This window comes from Balaenoptera acutorostrata, chromosome 6 (assembly GCF_949987535.1).
Source record: "Balaenoptera acutorostrata chromosome 6, mBalAcu1.1, whole genome shotgun sequence".
In the NCBI taxonomy this organism is placed as follows: Eukaryota; Metazoa; Chordata; class Mammalia; order Artiodactyla; family Balaenopteridae; genus Balaenoptera; species Balaenoptera acutorostrata.
Genome location: NC_080069.1, coordinates 43,145,928 through 43,163,836, shown reverse-complemented (window position 1 = coordinate 43,163,836; position 17,909 = coordinate 43,145,928). Strand labels below are relative to the sequence as shown.

General features: G+C 56.1%; 2 protein-coding genes across 2 annotated transcripts in view; one reads left to right on the top strand and one right to left on the bottom strand.

Moving 5' to 3' along the window:
• Nucleotides 1-14,214, top strand: part of DNAI1 (dynein axonemal intermediate chain 1) — a 60,140-nt gene extending 45,926 nt beyond the window's left edge. Inside the window, exons 13-20 of the mRNA XM_007177001.2 lie at nucleotides 849-1,096; nucleotides 5,716-5,805; nucleotides 5,935-6,022; nucleotides 6,616-6,695; nucleotides 7,910-8,058; nucleotides 8,164-8,263; nucleotides 10,724-10,909; nucleotides 13,887-14,214. Coding sequence (XP_007177063.2) covers nucleotides 849-1,096; nucleotides 5,716-5,805; nucleotides 5,935-6,022; nucleotides 6,616-6,695; nucleotides 7,910-8,058; nucleotides 8,164-8,263; nucleotides 10,724-10,909; nucleotides 13,887-13,985 — 1,040 coding nt within the window. The 3' untranslated portion in view covers nucleotides 13,986-14,214. The remainder of the gene's footprint in view (nucleotides 1-848; nucleotides 1,097-5,715; nucleotides 5,806-5,934; nucleotides 6,023-6,615; nucleotides 6,696-7,909; nucleotides 8,059-8,163; nucleotides 8,264-10,723; nucleotides 10,910-13,886) is intronic.
• Nucleotides 14,215-14,306: 92 nt separating this feature from the next.
• Nucleotides 14,307-16,493, bottom strand: ENHO (energy homeostasis associated). Its single transcript, XM_007176889.2, has 2 exons — nucleotides 16,128-16,493; nucleotides 14,307-15,110 (listed from the first exon to the last, which is right to left on the bottom strand). The coding sequence occupies exon 2, from the start codon at nucleotides 14,947-14,949 to the stop codon at nucleotides 14,719-14,721; it is 231 nt and encodes a 76-aa protein (XP_007176951.1). The 5' UTR covers nucleotides 14,950-15,110; nucleotides 16,128-16,493; the 3' UTR covers nucleotides 14,307-14,718.
• Between the last annotated feature and the right edge of the window lie 1,416 nt (nucleotides 16,494-17,909).

The window sequence follows — 17,909 nt, the reverse complement described above, 5'->3', positions numbered from 1 at the left end:
CACCTCTCCAGCTCTGGCTCTTCTGAGCTTGGGAAGGGTCCTGGGCTGGTGGCAGGAGAGCGGGAATGGAGGGCTGGGACTGTATTCCATTCAGTGACTGCATTACCAGCCTGGGCGCCAAGTGTGCGGAGAATGAAGGAGTGTGGGAGGCGTTCCCTTGCCATGGGGTGGGCCGGGAGGAGGACGTCTGCTGAGCGGTCCACTGTCGATCACCGAAGGCTGCGCCCAGGCCAGAGGGATAGCACCGTGGCCTATGGAAGCCTGACTGGCTGGCCTGGGACCCTTTGAATCTGGGAGCATGCTTAGAGCTAGGGCTCAGGCTGCAGCTGGGGACTGTGGGAGCAGAGGGTCTGGGAAGATGCCCACAGGTGGCTAGTGTGGGACTCCTACGGGCAATTCTGTGTTAGTCCAGACTGAACCCCTGTCCTTGGCTGGGGATGAGGGGTACATGGCCATTATCCCAGCACCTAAGGGCAGGAGATGGGCTGGGCATCTGGACCCTCTCTGAGGATACTGCTCCTTCCCAAGCCCACCCACATTCTTCACTTAACAACTCTTTGAGCCTGCAGCCCCCCTTTCCTGCACCCCAGGGAGACTAAGGAGAATGACTGTCCATCCCTCAGATATGCCCGGTCACCTTATCTGTTGGATCCTCTCGTGAACCCTGAGAAGGGGGTGGGTCAAGTCGCATGATTCTGTCTCACGGACAGAGAAGATGAAGCCCCAGAGGTCTCCCACGCTCTCTGTCAGAGGCAGAGCAGGGCAGGGCTTGTCCACCCTGTGAGGGAGGGGCCGGGGCTTCCCCAGCAGGGACTGTCCAATCACCGCCGCCCTCTTCCCCGAGGCAGATGACTTCATGAAGCAGAGCCGGGGCATGCTGCTGTTCTACAGCATGAAGAACCCCAGCTTCCCCGAATACACCTTCAGCAGCAAGAGCGGCATCCTGTGTCTGGACGTGCACGTGGACCATCCCTACCTAGTGGTGGTGGGCCACTACGATGGCAACGTGGCCATTTACAACCTCAAGAAGCCCTACTCCCAGCCCTCCTTCCGCAGCTCAGCCAAGTGTGGCAAGCACACAGACCCTGTGTGGCAGGTCAGCCTTGGACCAGGGTGGGAGAAGTGGGTGGGACTGAGTAGCGTGTGGGCCTGGGAGCCACTGGACGAGGGGCCTTGGGGAGGAGAGGGCCACAGGCAAGGGCATGGGGATGACAGCTACCAGCTTAGAGACCAAGGAGCTGGGTGTGAGAAGGGGCAGAGAAGGGCAGAGGCGAGGCGTCAGGAGGCAAGAGGGTTTGTGGTAAGAGCTGGGGTCCGCTGCCTCAGAGCTCCCATCAAGCAGGGCCCATCTGTCTGCTGAGGACCTCGGATCTCTTAGGTGTAGTGCTCAGGGACTCAGAGCCCATGGTGGGAAGCCCCCAGGGCCTGATGGGCCTCTGCTGAGTGTGTCAAGGGCTCCAGGGGTCTGTGGTCTTCCTCAGCTCCCCACAGGGGCTCTCTTCTGCCATCTGGGCTAGATTTGGGGAACTCCCAGACAGGGGTAGGCACTGCTGGTTCTTTGCCCTCTGGGTGGGGCTGTAAGGCCTGGTAGGTGACGTCTGTCCCTGAGGGTTCCGTGTAACACCCATCTTCTCCAGACAGGCATAGAATGGGACCATTACCTAGTCACTGGGGCTAGATTTCACCCTGACTCTGCGTCTCCCATCTTATTGCGCTGGGAGTGGATTTCACAGTTTCATTCTCAGTCTCTTAGTTCTGGCTTTGCAGGCCCTTCCTCACTGTGTTCCAAAGGTCCCCCTCCTTCTGAAGCTGTGTACCCTTACCCCATGGGCAGGCCTGGGAGAATCTAAACATAGATTTCTGCCTCAAGTTGCCCAAGGCCTCTGGGCTCCTCAGGCAGTGCTGGGATCTGTCTTCTCACCTTCCTCTCCCCCTTGCCCTGACAGGGTCTGCAGGCAGGCTCTGCACCCCTGCCTCTCTGGCCCTGAGCTTCCTGAGGCATGTGGACACCCACCCCAGGCACTGGCTCTCAGCTCCCAGACAGGCCCGAGCAGAGGGAAGGCTGTCCAGGCACAGGGGATATGGTGGCCTCTCAGCTTCATCCTTTACCCAGAGCTGGGGCACCCCCTCCCCCTAAACACCCTCCCCAGAGTTCTCGACCAAAGCAGGAGCCAGACTTGCAGCCTCAGGAGTTCTCTCCTCTGAAAATCCCACCTCCTCATGCATCGCGTCCAGGCCCGCGGAGGTCTCCAGACACGGGGAGGGTGTCTGCAGAGACTTTAAAGCCCAGGGCGAGGAGAAAAGACTCGCTTTGATCAAACTGAACCAGCACCAGCCCCGGCCCGGCTTTCCCAGCATGGGCAGACAGCCCAGGGCCAAGCACGGGGCATCTCCGGGTGGCCTGACTATCCTCTTCAAGCCCAGGAGAGGGCAAGGGGCCAAGGCCAGCTACCCTACTCCCACCCTGCTCTGTTCTCTGAACCAAATCGCAGGTTGGAGAGAGAAGTAGGGTGTGCAGGAGACACAGTTTCCCCTTCACTGGGCGGGTGCCAGGGACACTGGACGGGGTGGCCTTCTGTTCTCCCACCATCTTGTCAGGAAAACAGGGCTGCCGCCTTTGCAAAACCGAAGACTCAGAGTTCTTGGCTGGAATCAGGGCTTGCGACATGGGAGGGGCCTGCCTCTCACTCCTTTGATGACTTCCTGTTCTCTTCTTTCGCTCTCATTCCCTCCCTGCTTCCTCATTCATCCATTCATTCGTCAACTCCTGCCTGTTCTCTCCTCTGGGAGCTGAGGATGCTCAGGGCTTGGTGTCTGGATACGGCAGCCACAGCTGAGCAGGATACGGAGTGTGCTAAGGAGGGCTCATGGGGGCGCTGAGGATTGTCCAGATTGTCTGGGATGGGGACCAGGGGCCAGAGGGCCAGGGAGGTCTTCCTAAAGGAAGCAACGCCTAAGCTGAATCGTGAAGAATGAGGAAGTATTCGTTAGATGAAGAAGGGTACAACGGGGTCACGCGTGCACTGGAAAGACACGGGCGTCAAGCAGAGGGGCCTGCTGGGCAACAGCACACCGCATGGAGCTCAGCGTGAGGGAGAGGGAGGAGAAGCAGGACCTGAGAAACGTACAGGGGCTCAGTCGTGAGTGTGCTTCTCTAGCCTGTAGGAAGCTTGGACTTTGCGTGTTAGTGGTCTCAAATGAAGTGTCAGTACAGAAGCCCGATGTATTAATAACACGAGAGTGGGGCTGCTCTGTTAGGATCAGGGTCCTGATTGCTTGAGGGTCCCCTGTTATCACTCCCCGCGTCCCCTGAGCTACTTTCACGAGGCTCCTAAGAGTTTGTCCCAGCAGAGTTTGAAAATCACTGCCCAACCATCAGAGGGTTTGGGGCAAAGAAGTCCCACAGTCAGGTAGTGTCTTGGAGATGTCCTCTGGCCACAGTATGAGAGATCTTGAAGCCTGAGCTACAACAGGGGCAGTGGAGATAAAAATGAGGAGATAGGGTTGAGAGCTGTTGAGGCAGTAAAATCAAGAACAGGAAACGACCGATTGGATATGGGGAAAAGGAAAAATTGGTGACGGTGCCTGGGACTCCGGCTTGGGGGACGCAGTAGGAAATCCACGGATTTCTGGCCAGAAGTTAATATAAGAAGCCGGAGGAGGAGGTGTCCTACAGGCACTTGGCTGTATATCCTGGAGCTTGAAGAAGAGCCAGGCTGGCGAATGAGGAGTCAGAGACATCAGAGTCTAAGTCCTTCTCGATGGGACTGTGTCTTGGGAGGAATGAGATAGGTTGTTTTAGATCTCAAATGCCAGGCTGGGGGCAGAAGGAGTTTGTTCTGTTGGCAGCGGGGAGCCATGGAAGGTTTTGGAGCCAGGGAGAGAACTGTCTGTCCAAAGGAGACTGGGTTCCTGTCCCATGGCACAGGCTACCTCCCAGGGGAGCCCATCTGGGTAGTGCAGCCCTGTTCAGGCCCCGCTGTGAAGCTTCAACCAGCAACACTCTGTAGGGTGTGTGTGTGTGTGTGTGTGTGTGTATTCTGTGCTACACTGGGGAAGGGAAGGGGGCAGGAAGGATATGAGCAGACCCCTGGGGTCAAACGTGCCTGCCCTAATCAGATAAGGCAAAAGGGAAGGAATCGGTGAAACAGGCCTCCATCTCCTCCCTATCACCTGCTTCCTGGGCATTCATGCATTCTCTTAACCCCACTTCCACCTGCCCCCTCTTGGCCCTCTTTATTCCTACCCTCCCACCTCGACCCCAGGAGCATGTGTGTGACTTGCACACACACGTGCACACACACACGTACATGCTCACTTGCATATACACACACACCACCCCCCAACTGGGCATCAGGCTGCTAAGTGGGGTGTGAAATACAATTTCCGAGCACGCTGGCGGCCGCTCATTAAACTCTTCCTTTGGCAGCTCCCTCGCGCCTCTTACAGCCTGGCCTTTGACACCCCCGGTCCCCTCCCCCCTTTAAAGGGACTACCTTTACACGGAAGAGGAAGCAGTCTCAGCATCAGGGCTGCTCTGACTTGTGCCTCACAAGCTCTGTGGTGTTCTAGGCCCCCCAGTGAAAGCACAAAAGAGCAGCCTGTCCGGACAGACCCAGGCAGGACTGGGTCTGCCCTCCTGCAGCTCTGACCAGCCAGGCCTGGGGCGTGGCCCCGGAAGAGCAATCCCCTCCCCGCTACACACACCCCTCAAGGGCCAGGTGACAACTGTGGTTACAGGCAGCAGCCCTGGGTTCCTGTCCTCCCTCACTGGGCCTCTCCTTGTGACAGGGAGAAGGGACAGTGGCCCCAGCACAGGAGGCCTGGAGGGAACTGGAGGGTGGAAAGATCTGGGCACCCAGCCCTGCCCCAGCTCTCCCGGACATGGCTCGGCCAGGCCTCCACATCTGGCAACAGAAACTTGAGCCTCAAGCATGTCATCTTCATAAGACAACAGCTCTGTCTCCCAAACACTTTCGCATATGTTTGCTTCCAGCCCAGAGAAGATGAGTGGGGCAGGATTATTAACCCCAATTTGCAGATGGAGAAATGAATCTCACATCTGAGATTTGGAAGCAAGATTCTGGAAGCAGGGGCTAGTGGTGAAGTGAAGTTGGGAACAGAAGAGAGCCGCCTAGAGAAAGACCAAGCCTGGATGGGGAGGGTGGTGGAGGGAGGCTGCTCCTCCCCACGGCCCAAGGAAGCAGGAAAAAGCCCCCCAGGAGCCTTGCCACCCTGATTCCTAGCATGATGGTAATACTGAGGATATTAGCTAATAATATTTATTGAACACTTCATATTTGCAATGTTCTGACCTAAGGGCTTCACATTCATTGTTTCATTTATTCCTTACAACAAGCCCATGCTATTATGGTTCCTGTTTTGAAAATGAGGAAGCTGGTTGATGGGCTCTGTCCTTCCCAGGCCCTGTAAGGAGGTCAAACCCAGAGCCACTGCCTTCTTACAACTGGGCTTCTAAAACTCAACCCAGGGAGGAACCGGGCACCTCCAGTGCTGAGCCCAGACACTGGGCAGTGCCCCAACTGGCCTGTTGCCTCAGGATGCTCAGGGAGAGAGGAATGAGTGGAAGGAGGGAGGGTGGGGAAATCAGGGGACTCTGGGATATGGGCTCCCAGAACTGGCTTCTGGACCTCAGATGGGTTCTTGAGGGGCCCTAACCCAACACCTTAGAGCTCACAGTTTGGGATGTTTCAGGTCAAGTGGCAGAAGGATGACATGGACCACAACCTTAACTTCTTCTCTGTATCATCTGATGGCAGGATCGTGTCTTGGACGCTCGTGAAGGTGCCTGTTTCCCAGAAAGGGTCGTGCAGGGGTGGAGATAGGGAGTTGGGGGAGCTGAATGACAGAGGGACCCCCAACCTTGCTGGTCCAGCCCCACCCATGTGCTTCCCCGTCCCTGTGTGACTGCAGAGCGAGCTGGTTCACACAGATGTCATCAAGCTGAAGGTGGAGGACAGCACGACCAAGGGTCTCGAGGACTTGCAGATACACACAGTGGGTAAGAGCCCCAGCCCCTCACATCCACGCCTGGCCACGTCACCCCAGCCCATGAAGTCTCTGGTCCTCCCTCTTTTGGCCGCACCGCACCGTTCCCCCACTTGTGCCTGACCGGAGGTAATGAGGAAGCCTGGCCCAGTGCACCCAGCCCTTGGCCGTTTGCAGACCCTCCCTGTTTATGCAGACTGGGTGCTGTTATGCAGATCCATCCCTGTTTATGCAGATCAGGTCCCTGTTTACCCAGATCCTCTCCCTGTTTACTCAATTCCTCCCCTGTTTATGCAGACTATAACCCTGTTTGCACAGACCATATCCCTGTTTGCAGACCCTGTCCCTGTTTACCCTGACCCTGACCCTGTTTAACTCAATCCCTGCCTTGTTTATCCAGGCCCCATTCCTGTCTGCAGAAGCCCTGGCCCGTTTGCAGAGTCCCAACTGCCCGGGACAAGCTGCAGGCCAGAGGCCCGGTTTCTGTTTGCCTGGCTGGCCCCAGCCCTCCCTCACAAGCGCCTGGGCTCAGGCCATCCTGGGTAGACGAGGTGCTGGGAGCCTCCCTCCCAGAACTGGCCTAAAGCTGTTCCCTCTTCTCCCAAGGCTGTGGCACTGCCTTTGACTTCCACAAAGAGATCGACTACCTGTTCCTAGTGGGCACAGAGGAGGGGAAAATCTACAAGGTGAGGCAGCACTGCCCTCAATGCCAGCTCCTTACAGGGCCTCTTAGACCTGGGAGCTTATCGTTCTCAACAGACCCTGTTCGGACAGATCTTAGGGCTCATCAGTTCTAGAAGGCTTCCTGCGGGAAGAGAATGCATTTCTTGACCTGCTTGGGTGGCGGGAAGAGTGACTGAGTGCAGGAAAGGGGATGGAGAATCTAGAGGGTGACTTTAGCCCAGCCCAGCATCCTTCCCTCTGGGTCCTGCTCCCTTCCTGGGAGTGGAGGAGGTAGAGCTGGGAGTGGAGGTTGGGGGGCTTGGAACATTCTGGGGAGACTTCCTGGAGGAGAGCTGAACTTGAGCTGAGATTCCAAGGCCAGGTAACAAGAAAATTTATCTCTGAATACCGGGTTCATCCCAGCCGGCAGCGGGATGGAACTTCAGGGCCAGTTTCTGCCAAGTCTCAGTGTTAGTAGGTGAACATCCTTCTGAACCTTCATCCACCCAGAAATAGCTCTGCTGCAAGCTTTTCTTAGGCTCAGAGACTCGGAATGTTAATTACAGGCCGCCTCCCAGGAGCCTCTGAGGCCCAGGCAGAGCTGGTCTGAATGCAAAAGAGGTCCCCACCCCCTCTCCACCCCTCCCAGTGGCCGTGTGGGAGAGAGGAAGAGGCTAGTTGGCCACTCAGTCTCCTGGAGGGAGGGTGTGAGGGGCCGGCCTGTCAGGGCAAGAAACCGAATGAGAAATCGTGAGATTGGGACTTGCTCCTGGCTCTGTACCTGCTCTCACCTGGGCGAGGTGGGATGTTTATCACTGCTGCAAGGCTTCTGTCCTTGCAGGTGGATCCAGCGCTCTGTCTGCCTGTCCACAGGCCTTGGTCTGGACACACGCGAGACACCACACCTCCCCCAGGGCCCCTTACACCTGCTCTGCCTGGGTTCAGGGAGGGAAGGCCTTTTCTGCCAGGCCTGGAATCCTCTGGGCAGACTTCCCTCACCCTCCAGGAAGACTCCCCTGCCCAGCCCCTTAAGCACCCCCCCCCTTTCTCTCTGGTTGCTTTGAGGGTGAGAAATGCAGCCAAGAGCGTGGCCCCAGCTCAGCTGTGACAGTGATGTGGGGCGAGGACAGAAGGGGAACCTCAGGGTCTGACCCTCCAGGGCCTCCAGGGCCCCCAGGGGAGTGGTGGCTGCTGACCCCTCTCACTCCTGACCCCCGCCCCCCCACCCTCACCCCAGTGCTCCAAATCCTACTCCAGCCGGTTCCTCAGCACCTATGACGCCCACAGCATGGCAGTGGATGCCGTGTCCTGGAACCCCTACCACACCAAGGTCTTCATGTCCTGCAGCTCCGACTGGACCGTGAAGATCTGGGACCACACCATCAAGTGAGGGGCCTGCCCTCCCCCAGGCGCCACCCTGGGCTGGGGCCGGCGGGGCTCTGGCACCGTGAGCCCTCTGTGCCCTGAGCTTTCCACCCCTCCCCACTGCAGCACCCCGATGTTCATCTATGACCTAAATTCAGCCGTGGGCGACGTGGCCTGGGCCCCATACTCTTCCACTGTGTTTGCAGCAGTCACCACCAATGGGAAGGTGAGTGCCCCCTTCCTGACCCTGCTGACCCCCTTCTGAAGGTAGGATTAGCTGTCTCAAGGTCTCCCCCCTGGAGAGCCCACGCCATGCCCAGGTCAGGTGGGGGAAGGCAGAACATAAGGACTGTGTATCCTCAAGGGCCAGGCCACCCAGGGCCCTGTCAAAAGAGGGATCATTCATCCCGTGAGGCCTGGAGGAGAGAGTGGGGCTGTTCACCTTGAAGGAGAGAGCACTCTGGGGGTTAAGATGCCATGAGGAGCAGTTATCTTCGCTGAGGGCCCTGGGGAGGGAGCTACAGGGTGGCAGGTGCCAACTTGATGTAACGAAAAACTTCTGAGTCAGAGTTGATCTGTGACTGAAATAGTGTCTAAAAGGCAACGAGGTCCCCATCCCTGGGAGTGTGCAAGCTGAGTCTGAGAAGGGGAGATGGAAGGGGGTCTGTGCAACAATGAGAGTTGGTGAAAGCTCAGAAACAGTTTGTGAGAAAATTCTTATGCAGTACATTTTCCTTTTGGACTTTGATATAAACTGAGAAGCACCTACCAGAAAAGAATATAGTGATTAAGGCATCACCCTCAAGTCAGTCATCTATTTGCTGAACAAATGCCTAACCAAGGGTCAACTGTGGTTCCCAGCTCCAGGCCAGGGCCTGGTGATTCAGGTTCCTGCTCTCACAGAACTTACGTTCCAGTGAAGGGAAGGAGACAAAAGGAACAACAACAAAACCCCCAGTAGTGTTAAGTGCTAGGCAGAGATTAAAAGAGGATGATGTATGTACACCAATGTTTGTAGCAGCATTATTCATAACAGCCAAAAAGTAGAAACAACCCAAATGTCTGTCAACTGATGAATGGGTAAGCAATAGGTACTATATCCACAAGGAGTATTATTCAGTAATAACAAGGAATGAAGTATTGATGCATGCTATATCATGAATGAACCTTGAAAAATGCTTAGTTTAAGAAGCCAGTCACAAAAGACCAAACATTGTATGATTCCATTTATATAGATCTAGAATAGGCAAATCTATAGGGACAAAGTAGATGTGTGGTTACCTAGGGCTAGAGGAGTTGGGAGAAAATGGGGAATGACTGGTAATAGGTATAAGGGTTCTTTTGGGGGTGATGAAAATGTCCTAAAATTGGTTGTGGTGATGGTTACATAACTGTGAATATACTAAAAAAGAGGAATTGTATACTTTAAATGGGTAAATTTTATAGCCTGTGAGTTATATCTTCACAAAGCTGTTATATCTTTAAAACGAGAGAGAGTGATGTAAAAGAAAAGGACTCGGTGGTCTCTTAGATAAAGTGGTCAGGGAAATCTTCTTTAAAGAGGTGACATTCAAGCTGAGAGCTGAGTCACAAGAAAGAGCCAGCCAGGTGAAGATGCGGGGATGCATTCCATACAGAGGAACAGCTAGTGCAAATGCCCTGAGGGGAGAATTAGCTGGAAGGGTTTAAGAAACAGGCAGGTAGGGTGGCTGGGGTCTAGTAGGCAAAGGGGTGAGAGCCTGAGATGAGAGCAGACAGTGCAGAATCTAGAGTAAGGACTCTGGATTTTATGTAGAGTGTCCAGGGAGACTATTGGAGGATTTTAGATTTTTTAAAGTTAGGTCTGGCTGCTGCATGAAGGATGGATGATAGAAGGGCAAGAGCTGAAGCAGGAAGACCAGTTAGGATGCTGCCACAGTCATCTAGGCAAGAGTTGCTAATGGTTCGGACTTAGGATGCAGTAAAAAATAAGATCAAACATTTGTTGAGCACCGTTTTTTTTTTAAAACAGTTTTATTTTATTTTATTTTTTATTTATTTATTTGGTTGCGCTAGGTCTTAGTTGCGGCAGGTGGGCTCCTTAGTTGCGGCTCGCCAGCTCCTTAGCTGTGGCATGCGAACTCTTCGTTGCAGCATGCACGTGGGATCTAGTTCCCTGACCAGGGATCGAACCCGGGTCCCCTGCATTGGGAGCGCAGAGCCTTATCCACTGTGCCACCAGGGAAGTCTCTGTTGAGCACCTTTATGACATGCACTGTCTGAACACCTGACATATATTAGTTGGTAGAAAACCTGGCTCTGCGACTTACTGGCAAGTTAGCCTTAAGAGCCTCTTTCTCTTCGTTTATAAAATGGGGATAATAACAGAACCTACCTTATAGAGCGGCTGTGAGGATTATAATTAGATGATGCAACCATGTAACATGCTTGCCCAGAGTCTAGTACATAGTAAGTGCTCCATAAATGGCAGCTGCTTTTAGTGTTAATTCTGCATAGACTTAAATTTTTTCCTAAACGTTTTATCCCCATTCCCTCAACCACAGGAAAAACAAACAAGAGACACACATTGCCTCTCACACTGCCTAGGCTTCTGTCATCTTTCCCCAGAAAGTTCAGGGGCAGTTACTCTGAGGTGGGTGACAGGGGTCTCGTTTCCCCGAGTGTGCTGACACCCACCTCTTCACAGACCCATGTGTTTGACTTGTCCATCAACAAGTACGAGGCCATATGCAACCAGCCTGTGGTGGCCCAAAAGAAGAACAAGCTCACCCACGTGCAGTTCAACCCCATCCACCCCATCATCATTGTGGGCGATGATCGTGGGCATGTCACCTGCCTCAAGCTCTCACCCAATCTGCGCAAGATGCCGAAGGTACGGTTTTGGGGAGTTCGGGCTGCCGTGAGAGAAAGTCTCCAGGATGGCAGGGGGTTGAGAGAAAGGGGAGGAGCCAGGGGGTGGCCCCCAGGTTTCTGGCTTTGGAGACCCAAGGTAAGGGTGGTATTATTGCCCAAGTGAGGAGCATAGGAGAACCAGGAGACAGATCCGTTGTGACATGCTGAATCTGAGTTACCTGTGGGACCCCCAGGTGGAGACATCAGGTAAGCAGGTGACTATGAGGATCCGAAGCCTGGGGGAAGCACACGGGCATCATTGGCTTGTTTGGTGTCATGCAGGCAGGGGCTTGAGGCTTAGTTTCTGCTTCATTGGCTGGGCTTGCACAGGGCTTCTGAACTGGGAGCTGCGGGTCCACACGGGAAGTAGGAAATGAGCCATGAGGAGGGTAACTAGGTCAGCAGCTAGGCAGTCCTCCTTTTGAGCTCTGGTTCCTTTCTGGAATCTCTGATGATCCAGAGACCCTGCCCAGAGCCCAAGGGCCCTGAATACAGGCCACTGAGCCCAGAGCCATGACCTCAAAGTCTAGCTCTCAGAGTCCCAATTCAGACTTAAGAACCCAGGCCTTAGAATCCAGAGCCCAAAGGTCCAACTTAAAAATCCAGCGTCCAAAAACCTACAGCCCAGTCCTGTCCATTTGGGTGCTAGGAGAGAAAATGGAATTTGCTTCCTGCCAGGCTCTGGGCCAGGATCAGAGCTGGGCCAGAGCTGGGCCATGTTGCCCTGATGACTGTACCCCCTGGTTGCAGTTTGAGGCATTTACTTGCAGTTTGAGGCAAGGGCAGGGGCCTGTCTCTTTCAACTGCTGACACCTGCCCCCCAGTGCCCTACCAAGGCAGGGGCCACCGCACTAACCTGCTCATGCCAGCCTGGCCTATTCCCCACCAGGGCCAGGGAGGCAAGGGCTGGGAGTTTGGCGGGGCCTGTAATTGTAGCCAGCTGGGGGAGGGGGTGGACTTGGCTATAAATACTCAGAAGGCTGCTGAGTGCCTGCAGCTGTGGCCCAGAGGCTGTGGTGGGCTGGGGCTGGGATGGGATGGGGGGCGGGGGTTGGGTGTGGTCTAAAACTCTTTGCTAAGCACAGCTAGCTGGCCTCAAGGAGGGGGAAGAAGGCAGTACAATTTGTGGAAAAGATAAAATCTGCTCTTAATTTAGTGAGGAGAAAAACCCAGGCTTGAGCTAGGAGAGCTGGACAGCCCTGTGGGAGGGATGGTGGTGACCCCTTGGGGCTGGGGTATAACCATTACACCTTGAAGGCAGTAGATCTGGGTGGGGGCCTGCCCTGCCCACTTTGACCCAGGGATGCAAGGATCTCCCACAGTCCCAACTCCTCTCAGAGCAAGGTTCAGCATCTATATATCTGAGGACCTGAGGACACGGGTACCTGGGAATCAGAGGACCTGAGCAGGTGATAGCTGGGGGCTAGTTCTTGGGTGGATTGGCAGTTCCTGTGAAACCGCCACCTGACTCTATCAGCAGCCAAGTGATTCGGGCCAAAGGAAGTCCTCTGGGCATCCCTACCGCCCCTCTCTGCAGGCTGCAGTCTCCCTGATCTTCCCAAGAGGGCTTGGCCACAGAGGCCCGACTTCCCAGCCCAAAGAGCTTCCCAGGATTGGTGTCAGAGCCCAACTTGTCAAAGGTCAAGGCCTACTTTCCCCATCTACTGTATAGATAGAAACAGTTTGGGCAGAACTTGCCCAAAGTCATATAGGGAGTTAATGACAAAGCTGGAACTAAAACCCAGGTCTCCTGACTCCCAGGAGATGAGGTGAGGGCAAGAAGAGAACACGAGGTTAATTTGGGAGGGAGAGGGGGAAGAGAGAGAAAAAGACATCTTTGTCCTCTGCCTCAGGAATGTAGAGGTGAGCTGGGGAGTGGCAAAGGCACTGGGCCGCACGGGGAGGGGAGACAGATCTGGGAACAGGTGCAGGGGTCACGCCAGGAGGAAATCTAAGTTCCACAGGGTGTCAGCAGCCAAGATGGGGCCAGGAAGGGGCCTGCTGGCCCTGCATTCTCCTCCCACCTCACAGCCTGGGCCAGATCCAGACTGGGCCCTCAGCAGGCAAGGCTGGGGCAGGTGCCAGTGAGCAGTGGGCACAGGTGGCTGAGAGGACGGGGGCCCGGGCACAAAGGGAAGACAGGAAATGGCAACTGCCCCAGCCTAGCCCACACCCCACCGCCTGGACAGAAAGGAGGATGGCACTGGTGCTGGTCTGCCAGGGAGCTCTCAGGGCCTGAGTGACACATACCCCAGTGCCGCAGCTCTCTTTTTCGCAGGGCCCAGCTTACCAGCTAAAGGATTAGAGTGCCCTGTAGGCAGGGGTGAGGGGGCATAAATTCAGGACCCGCTCTTCTGAGGGACAGTCCCAGCCAAGGACATCTGGAATCACATGGGATATCCCAACCGCCCTCCTGGGTCTCCTGATACCTGCCCCCACCATGGGTATGTCTGACACAGCAGGCCTGGCCCCAAATGGTACCCCACGCCCAACCTGACCTGAAAGTGCTAGGTAACAGTACTAGGTGAGGGCACCTGTGGCTTTGTCCACACTCTTTTCCCTCCACAAACACACACCTCTTAGCTCAGTGTTAGGACTCAGCCAGGGACCTTCCTGTGGGAAGGGTGATCCCAACAGTTAGAGGCCCTGGGCTGCAGCTCTTCCTGGCTTCCCCCACTCCCCACGCCTCCCAGCATCAGGATCCTATGTTGATCTGAGGTTCAGAAACACAGCTGGATGTTTCTTGCAGGCCTCAGCTGGGCCCCTGCCACCCAACCTGACATGGGGAAGGATCCTGGGGGGGTTGGGGGCGGCAGGCAGGGGTCCGGAATCTAACTGGGCAGGAGAGAGGCGTGGCACAGCTGCCTAAGCTGGGCTCAGGAGGTGGTGCTGGGAAGTAGAGAGAGGTGGCCCATCCCTCACCATTCCTCCCCCATGTGTACTTCCCTTCTCCCCAGGAAAAGAAGGGCCAGGAAGTGCAGAAGGGTCCAGCTGTGGAGATCGCAAAACTGGACAAACTGCTGAACCTGGTGAGGGAAGTGAAACCTAAGACCTGAGGGCCTGGCCCCAGGGCCTGGCCCATGTCTTGAACCCCGTACTTGTAGCACCTGGTACAAGTGGGTGCTAAGCCTGGGTACCCTGGTACCCCAGCCCAGGCTTAGCACCCAGTATGTGTGTGACCCCACCCCTGATCAGGTCCCAGAACCTGCCCTTAGCACCCTGCTCCAGCCCTGGTCCCAGCACCTCACCCCAGGACTTGGCCCTCAACAACCATTACCCCCTCCTACTTTCTGCAAATAAACTTGGGTCTGGAAGCCCACCCACAACCTTTCATTTTGCTGCAGCAAGGCCCCCAGGAAGAGGAGAAAATCTCAGCGTAGAGCCATAGTTCCATTTATTATCCAGCAAACAGTAGGAGGACCAGAGAAGGGGCCCAGCCTGGACACCCTCCCATTATTGCCATGGATTGCTTCCCCAACCTCGAGAACCTGGAGGCGCTTGGCCTAGGGGGCGGGTGGACCCAGCCCCTGACCGCTGGGATGGAGCAGAGTCCAGATGGCCCTGGCCCTAGCACCAACTCATGAACCCCCCCACCCCAGGCCTGTCTACCGAGGGCCAGCAGAGCCCCTCTTGGAGCCAGGCCGACCAGACTCTGGGCTGCTAGGTCCAGCTCCAGACAGGCTGGACTCTTGAGTTCTGGACCCCAGGCTGGCTGGACCCTGGGATCCCGATTCCAGGTTCCAAGTGGGGTGGACTTAAGTCCCAGACTCCGGGCTAGGCCAGGGGCCTTCAGGGCTGCAGCAGGTAGCTGCCTTCATGGCTGAGCTTCTGGGGCGGGGGCGCCTTCTCGGGACAGGGGCCAGGGCTCGAGTTGGGACTGGATTCGGAGAGGGAGTCGATGTTGGCAGAGCGGGAGTGGCAGGCCCAGCAGAGAATGACCCAGAGCAGCAGCAGCAAGAAGCCTACGAGGCCATTGCAGATGATGGCGATGAGGGCCCCCTGGGAGATGGCTGCCCCCATGACGGGCAGCACCCTCAGACAAGCACAGACTGAGAAGCTGCCTCAATGGCAAGGCCCATGCCGAGGCGGGACTCCGGTATAGCCGGCCTTCCGAGGAGGCTGTCCTGTCCACACACTCAATGATTCCCGGACAGTGAAGACGTCCGCCTGCAGTTCTGAGCCTGTGGGGGGTACAGAGCAAAGGCAAAGGGTGGTGAGGAGGAAGGGGTGGGGTTAGGCCTAGGAGGAGAGGCGTAGGGAAGACAGCCCGCTCCCACACCTCTGGCCTCCCAGCAGGCCTCAGTACCCCACAGAGCCAACACCTGGCTCTGGGCACCTGGATGGGGGTGTGGCTACCGTGGGGAAGCTGCACTAGGCAGCCTATATCTCATTCTCCTTTTGACCAGTGGCCATGGCCTGGCCCTGCCCACTGAACATCCAGCCCTCAGAAGAACTGTGTGAGTGGGTGGGATTGAGGAAGCCCAAGGCCTTGGAGGATGGGCACTGTGACCAGCTTCAGTGTGGCCTGGGCACCTCCCCCGACTCAGGACTCCAGCCAGCCAGCCCAGGAGACCTCCAGAGGCGCCAGCTCACACAGAGGGAACTTTGTGGAGGCCTGGCAGGCATGTGTGGGTCTGTGTATCTAAGGCTGTGTACCTAGGTGCACCTTTCTGTGAGACTCTCTCCAGGTCAGCTGCATGTGTCTGTGTGTCTGGCCCTTACTCTGTCCCTTGGTTCCCTTGCCTGGATCTGTGCCTCTGCCTCTGTATACCCACCTCCGTGTGTACCTGTCTGTCTCCCTGTAGCTCTCTTTATATCTGTCTCTCTCTGTGTCCCCATCTCTGAGTCTCTAAGGGTCTCTCTTGTGTCTCGTTTCTCTCCCAGTCTATTTCTTTGTGTATCTCTGTATCAGTCTCTGTTTGTCTCTTTCTTCCTGTCTCTGTGTGTATGGGTCTCTTGTGTCTCCGTCTCTCTTTCTTCCCCGCTGTGTGTCCGTCTGTCCCCATGGACGTGTCTCTATCTCCTCTCCGTGCGGTCTGTCTCTGTAGTTCTGTGCGTCTCTTGTGTGTGTCTGTCTTTGTGTCTGTCTCTCTTTCTCCCCGGCTGTGTCTCTGTGTCTCCGTGTGTGTCTATGTCTCTTCATCTCCGTCTCTGGTTCTCAACGCCCCCCATGCCCGTGGTGGGAGGACCCCTCTTACCTGAGTTGAGCCCGGTGCGCGCCCGCGGGAGGGTCCGGGGCAGCGGGATGCTGGGCGCCGACTGCTGCTCGGGAGCCTGCGGGCGGGGAGCAGCGGGAGGCGGGCAGGGGTGACGTCCCCTCCCCCCGGCCCTCCCCCTCGGCAGCGCAGCCTCCACCGGCCGCTCCCGCCGCGGCGCGACCGGGGCGGCCTCTGCCGCGGGCGGTCTGCGGCGAGCGGGGACCTCCTCCCCCTGGGGCGGCGCCTCCTCCGCGGCCGAGGCCGCTCGCCTGCTCGCACGGCGGCGCTCGGGCGGCGGCGGCCGTCTGGGCGCGGGGTTCGGCTGGGCTCGGCTACGTTCGGCTACGTTCGGCTGGGCTCGACTGGTCTCCCGGCTGGGCTCGGCCAGGCTCGGCCGGCAGCAAAAACAGAGAAAGAGTCCCGCCTTCTCGGAGGCCAGCGGCCGGCGGCCTGTCAGAGGAGGAGCCATCCCTCGCCGCTGCCGCCATTTAATTGGCTGGCCCTGCCAGGCTCCCTTGCCATTGGTTGTGCGCCGGTGTGAAGACTGGCCCGCCCCTTGTGCAGGCGGGGGCGGGGGCGGGAAGAGGGCTGAAGGGGCTACTCAGTGTGGATCCCTCCACGGGGGGGAAGGGGGCGGGGCCCACCTACTTGCGGGGATTTCTTGCACTTTCAACACCCGGAATATCTGCACACGCAACATCTGAGAAAGGCCAGGGCCGCCCTACCCCTCTACCAGGAGACCACCCTTCCATATCTGCGAGAGGTCTCTGTCCCCATCATCTGGAGGGAGGCACTGGGATACAACATCTGGGAGGAGAATGAACCTCCTGGTCTTGGAAGTCCCCTATACTCCCGCACGTCCACTCCCACCTGGGTGTGGACTCTGCATCCCCACTTAAGAGGGTCTGTAGTTGGTCTCACATTCCCTGGCCCCAGGAGGTGTGAGCAACTCTGCCAACATAAGTTGTTTTGACACATTTATTGAGTTCCCACCCAGTACTGGTCAGGGGTTTGTACTTTACCCTGCTATGGGGGAGCCTAAGACAGAGAGGAATGGGGTATTCTGAGGGATGGCTCAGCCCTGGCTGGAATAGGACCAGGCATGACTCTCCATCCCAGAAGCTCCTGACTCCTCCATCCTAGAAGCTCTCCTAAGAGAAAGATAAGCTTGGGCAGGAGCTATCGGGTAGGGCTTCCTACCCTACTTCATATGCAAGTGATTTCTGAGTGTTCTGAATGGACCCTTTTCTCATTCCACTGGACGTATTCTCCCATGGATAAGCAGAGCTCTAAAGCTATACCATGAAGTCTCTCAGTGCTCCCAAATCCGATGTTAACTTATCTCTGGAATTCTAGATGCAGATCCAAGTGCCAACCAGAATCAGGGTGGTGTTGATTACTGGTTCTGCCACTTACCTAACTTTGTGATCTTGGGCAAGTTACTCAACCTCTTTTAGCCTCAGCTTCTTCATCTGTAAAATGGTTTTAGTAACAGCTACCTCTCAGGATTGTAATTCACTATTTATACCAGACCAACCATAGCTCAGCAAATACCAAGTGACACAACTCCAAGGACCACATGGGTAAGGAGCCCCTTCCCCCAATGAGATCCCTATAAAACCAAGTGCTATCTTGAAAATGAGAAAGGGAAGGGTAAAATAACCTGAAAGACTGAGTCATCCAAACCTACTGAATTTCTTAGAGACTGACTAAAATAAATTTTTAGGCCTGCCTGAGTTTACCAGAGTGGATTAATTTTAGTTTCCCCTGCCCCTGTTACCC

Excerpts from the sequence above, each read along its gene's own strand:
- ENHO (XM_007176889.2), bottom strand. The coding sequence starts at position 14,949 with ATGGGGGCAGCCATCTCCCAGGGGGCCCTCATCGCCATCATCTGCAAT.